The 6,000-nt window shown below is 43.5% G+C and overlaps 2 protein-coding genes across 2 annotated transcripts in view; one reads left to right on the plus strand and one right to left on the minus strand.

Annotated features, from left to right (window-relative positions):
- The window catches only part of ANGPTL2 (angiopoietin-like 2), a 39,992-nt gene extending 36,332 nt beyond the window's left edge, over window positions 1-3,660 (plus strand). The window contains exons 4-5 of the mRNA XM_006892545.1: window positions 442-712; window positions 3,155-3,660. Coding sequence (XP_006892607.1) covers window positions 442-712; window positions 3,155-3,354 — 471 coding nt within the window. The 3' untranslated portion in view covers window positions 3,355-3,660. The remainder of the gene's footprint in view (window positions 1-441; window positions 713-3,154) is intronic.
- Window positions 1-6,000, minus strand: part of RALGPS1 (Ral GEF with PH domain and SH3 binding motif 1) — a 460,947-nt gene that overhangs the window by 209,749 nt on the left and 245,198 nt on the right. The gene's annotated exons all lie outside the window — the stretch shown is intronic.

Genomic DNA, 6,000 nt, shown 5'->3' on the forward strand with positions numbered 1-6,000 from the left:
CAGGAGGAGGATGGGTAGTCAGTCTCCTCCTGTGTAATTAACTGTCTCTGAAAACTTGCTGGAGGGTCAGCGATGGGTTGGCTCCAACTCAAAGGTACACAACAACAACAAGGTGTTCTCACAGCAATTTGCAGGGAAGGCAATACAGCATTTCCTACGCTACAGTGAAGAACTGGTGATCACACAATGCCTCACACAGAGTCAACACTATTTTAAAGGCTTCTGAATGAATACATAAAACCAGAAAGCTGAATTGACACTACCGAGATGCAGTTAGCACAGGGGTCGGGGTAAGGATTTAAACTTTAATGTGCTGCCTGATTGGCTTTGTGCTCTGTTTGCTTTATGGTCCCTCTGTCCAGGGTCGAGCAGCCAGAAGTTGGCCCCTGCTGCTCGTGGACACTGCAGTTTTCACACTAATGCTCTCCGGGTTTTCCCTAGCAAGGGTTTGGGAACATTGATGGTGAATACTGGCTGGGCCTGGAGAACATCTACTGGCTGACAAACCAAGGCAACTATAAACTGCTGGTGACCATGGAGGACTGGTCTGGCCGCAAGGTCTTTGCTGAATATGCAAGTTTCCGCCTGGAGCCCGAGAGTGAGTACTACAAGCTGCGACTGGGACGCTACAATGGCAATGCTGGTGACTCCTTCACTTGGCACAATGGCAAGCAGTTCACCACCCTGGACAGAGACCATGATGTCTACACAGGTAGGACCAATGGACTCCAGTCCAAATGTGGGGGCTGGGGGCGGAGGGAAAGTCAGCCAAAGCTAACGCTCCTAGACCCAGAGGCTGGAAAACAGGAAGACCACAGGTCAAAGCAAGCTCTCTGAGACTTCTTCCCAATCCCTCAAGGTCCCTTCCTCTGCCCACTGGCCTCAAGTGACACAGATCTCATTTATAAAGCAGGGTTAGAGTGGCATTTAAAGAAGGAAGTATACAAATAACACACATAAGGGTCACTCAGGGCCAAGTCAAATGCTGTGTGGAGTCACACATTCATAACACCTCTCTATTCGAGGCCCCTGGGTCAGACTACATAATCCCATGACCAGGGTACTGAGTGCCAATGGTGGCCCCACCTCATGGCAGTAGTGTCCTTGGGCATGCCACTTAATCCCTCTGGGCTCACCTGGAACTGAGGCTGATACCTACCTTTGGGTGATGAGAAGATTAGCGAGAACTTATCTAAAGTGCTTAGTCTGGCATTTGGCATATATACAAGTGAGCTGTCATTATGGTTACTGTTAAAGCATATAAAACCAATACAATGCTGTACAGAAGCTCTTGAGAGGAAAGAGTTTAGAGAAAGAAAATTATTTGGCCATGATCACATGCCACAAAGTCAGGTCTCTACTAAGTATGCCTAAGTAGTAAAGAGCAGAGTATTACAAGAAACAGGGATGCAGTTGGGCCCTGAGTCCAGGCATCAGAGCCTCCACAAAAAAGGTGTCTCAAAACCCCACATTCAGTTTCTTCACAGGAGTAATTCTGGGCTCTAATAGGCTACTGAAGTCTGCCAGACCCTGAGGCTGGTGCCATCTGACCACTGGCATCACCTCCTGACCAAGGCTAAGTCTGTTCTCACAGGCTGAGTTCTCATAGACTATCTCAGCTTGTTCCAGCTCCAACTTTTTACTCAGTCATTGTCTCATGTTCACTTTCTCCCCTTTAGGGGTGAAGAACTACCCTGTCTTTACTCCAAGATCTCAAAGTAGCCATCTTAAGCAGATAGCTCTCATGTCTACCACCACCACTGACCAGAGAGCTGACCTTGTTTGAAGTCGCCCATAAAGAAAAGCAAGTCTTTTCTTTCAAGTAGGTTATCTTCTTAGGTAGGGCTGCCAGGACTTCCAGAAAAGCAGGACAGGAAGATGACTATGCAGAGCAGAGCTAGTAATATTCTGGGGATCTAGGAACACATTTTGGGGGATAATGATATGAACGATGGAAAAGATTCTTCTATGACCCAAAATGTGGTTCTTTCCATGAGAAAAACCAGTGGATGGTGAAGTGAGTTCCTTGTCCCTTGATGTGTCTGGGCAGAGGCTCCTCATAGTGCCCTCTTAGCCTGGAAAAGGCTTCCATGTGGCAAATGAGAGGCTGACTGTGACGAGTTCAAAGTTCTTTGTTTTGTAATTCTAATATTGCTGTTGGTCCTCATGATCCCAGGCTGTACACATTAAGGAGTTCCAAAAAAGCTTCAGGAAAACCAGAGCTTCTGGGTAACTGGGCTTGTGATTCTCCTCCTCCGAAAGGAGAAATCCCTCAGCCTGCCTACTCCTCACATCATCCCAAGGCCTCAGGGCCACCATCAGATCCAGCCACTTCATTAGACCAATTATTATTGGGCCTTCCAATCACAAACTGACCAAAGTGCCCATCTTCCTGGTAGGAAGGTCTCTCTTGGGCTTGTAAGGAAACCGGGGGCTTCCCACCATCAACCAAGAAGAGCCCAAACTGACAGTGGCTCTCCTTCCTGTGAAGTGCGATGCCCCTACATGCCTGCTTGCACTTTGCCCCATTTTGTATTGTTGTTCTACTTACTTGCCCTTGGCATGAAAAAATTAGCATGATAGGATAGTGCCAAAATTTTTGTGGCAATATTTTTCTTTTGTGAAATTAAATAAGGGTTATTTGAATCGAATACAGGTTGGAGAGGAACAGAGAAGTATTTAATCTTAAATACTTCCTTTGTCATTCTACAAAGACTCTTATTCTAACAATTTCAACTCTTAAAATGTATCCAAGAAAAATGATCTTCTTTCTCCCCTGCTCACTTCAGGTCATTTTCATTTTCTGTTAAAATGTGCCTTCCATGCACCAGGCTTTGAGCTTCATACTTAAATATGTGACCTTATTTCTTCATTTCTCACAGCAGGTCTGTGTGGTAGGAATTCTTCTTTTCTGCATTTTACAGATAAGAATACAGTGCTGTGGAGAGGTTAAGTAACTTGCCTAAGATCACACAGCTAATTAATTACAAAGCTGAGAATCAAAGGCAGGTCAGAGTGGACACTCTCAGTGACTGACCCATTTCTCAAGCATTCTTGGTCCAAATTCTTTCTGGAGACAGTTCTGCTATAGTTACTGAACAAATTTACGTGGGTTAAACTGCCTCCTCCTGGCTCACTCCCTTCTCTCCTGCAGGAAACTGTGCCCATTACCAGAAGGGTGGCTGGTGGTATAATGCGTGTGCCCACTCCAACCTCAATGGTGTCTGGTACCGTGGGGGCCATTACCGGAGCCGCTACCAGGATGGCGTCTACTGGGCTGAATTCCGAGGAGGCTCCTACTCGCTGAAGAAAGTGGTGATGATGATCCGACCCAACCCCAACACCTTCCACTAAAGCCAGCACCTCCTCCTGACCTCTCGTGGCCATTGCCAGGAGCCCATCCCAGCCATGGTGACCCTAGCAAACAGAGCAACTCACTAGTGCAGCTTGAGGCTGGGAGAACTGGGATACTGGATTCTATTTTCCAAAGTCACTGAGGCAGATAATGGAAGTGAAACAAGACACTATTCTCTGACCCTTCTACTTTTCTTCATACCAGACAGCCCCTAATGTTTCCAGGACAGGACAGGACTACAGACAAATTTTCTTTACATAAAGTTCCCACCTCCACAGGGAAAACACAACCACAAAATACCTTCACAAGATATGTGTATTTGAGCCAATCTTGTGCACTTATGCATATACACATAAATAGACACATGCCTAAATATAAATATGCATTTAGATATACATTACATACTATTTCTAGATACATATATAGTTTTCCAAATAGACACATATTCGATTCTCAGATAATAGAGCTGTTAACAACAGCTTTGCTTTTAGAAGAAACACATTTCATCCATGCTGTGTTACGTGGGTCTAAGAGTAGTTCACAAATTGTGAGGCTTACTTCAAAGAATAATCCTTGGCATCTGTAGGCCTGGATTCTTACAGGAATGTCTACAATGCTACCCTCTTACAAAGTTCCACAAGAGGGTATCCCTTAAATTTAAAAATCTACTTTCTCCATTCTTGAAACTTTTTTATCTGCTCACCTATTCATTCAACAGTCATTCAGGAAACGTCTCCTGTGTTATCAATCCCTAGACACTCCCTGTATTTCAAATCACCTTTTCTTTTCCCTCTACTTTTCACCTGCCCATTCCATATCTCTTCCATTTCAGAGGCTTTGCATCCAGGTAAGATTCCTTATTCTGTGAGTAGGAAATAATCTGAGCTCTAGGTTTCTGGTCAGGAAAGAGAAGGCCAGGCTCAAAAGCCAACCATTGGCCATATAACTAATGTACTCACAATTTTGTATTTTTCATTCACACTTTAGCCTACATGTCATTTGTAACCTTCACAAAAATAATAATCTACCTTGTCCCAGAAAGATTCCATTGAAAAGAAGTTATCATCTGTTCTTCAGGAACCCCAAACAACTACAGGCCAAAGGTCCTATGCTCTCAGGCTGACTTGAAAGTCAAACTATACTTCGCTGCAGAACAAGTGCCACCAAAAATGAGAACTGGCCAATTCTCATGAGTTACTGAACAGTCAGGGGCCACCAGACCTTTCAGTTGGTACCTGCAGTGTGGTGGCTTTCTGAGTCCTGTCGGCCATGAACTATCAGACTTGGCACTACCGGGACTTTTGCCATGAAGGGAGAGAGGGTATGAGTCAAGAAGACAAGACCCTCCCCAGTAGGCACATGGGTCGGGTGTGCGAGATATCTGGGTATGTGCCTATTACCTCAGCATTTTCAAAAAGTGTACCGTGTAGCATGTCTTGTGTATATAAAAGGGAGGTGTTTTGTTTTGGTTTTTTAATATATTCCCAGATTATCTTTGTAATGACACAAATCTGCAATAAAAGCCATCAGTGCTATTTGGATGTATCTGCACCATGTATTACTGCTTCAGAATGCCTTTCTGTGCCCTTTCATATCAGGACCTGTTTTAAAGTAGGATAAAGAAGAGGTTCCATATCTGAGACACCCACCAAACCTGTTTTAATCACATTTTCTCTGTCTTTGGTTTCTATCTAAGCCTACAAGAGCCCCATGATTCTATATGTAGATTGAGATGGCTCTCTGGAGCTTAATTTCCTATATGCCATTGTGTCCTGACTAGATGTCCAAAAAGCACCTCAATGGTAATACAAGCAACACTGGGAATACCTTCCCTGGGACTGCTCCTCCTCCTGAACTTCCCAATCTATCAAATGGTACCATCTAATAAATTTCTTAGATAAAAAACAAGGACTTCCTTTTCCTCACCAAAGTCAATCCATCTTTCCATTCTTGGCCAAATTCTCTTAGTGTCCCTCTACATATCATCGGCCCTAAAGTACTGCACAGGCTTCCATCCAGGTCCACACTAACCAACATAATTGTCTTCATGTAAAACAAATCTAATTTGTAATGGGCACAAGTTTCTAATCATGATAGACAATCCAAAAGCCATAAGGAAGACCAAAAGATGTGACTAAACAAAACCCCAAGATTTTTTTCTCGCCAAAGAACAAAACACAGTAAGGTATAGTCAAAATTTAAAGGGAAATATCAAACCAGTGAAAAATATGTATAACAAAGATGATATATACAGGATTAATATTCATGTTCTTGCAAAATGTTTTTGTCAAATTAAGGAGAAAAAAGCAAACACCTTGACCACTCAACTACAGTGGCTAAGGAAAAAAAATACGGAAAGAAAAATACCAAATGTTGGAGAGGATGTAAGGAAACTAGAACCTTCATCTTTCTGGTAGGAATAAAAATGATACAGATGTAGAAAATTGTCTAGTGGTTCTGTAAAAAACTAGAAATAGTTATTCCATATAGAACTTCAATGTTGTTGTTGTTATGTGCCGTCGAGTCGCCTGCGACTCATAGCGACCCTATGTACAACAGCCTTAAACTCCACTCTGTCCTGTGCCAATCGCACTGTCTCTGACACTCCCATCCCAATTATCCCAGTCACTGAATCAATCCACCTC

This window comes from Elephantulus edwardii, unplaced genomic scaffold, assembly GCF_000299155.1.
Source record: "Elephantulus edwardii isolate Elephantulus edwardi_28Jun2011 unplaced genomic scaffold, EleEdw1.0 scaffold00116, whole genome shotgun sequence".
Lineage (NCBI taxonomy): Eukaryota > Metazoa > Chordata > Mammalia > Macroscelidea > Macroscelididae > Elephantulus > Elephantulus edwardii.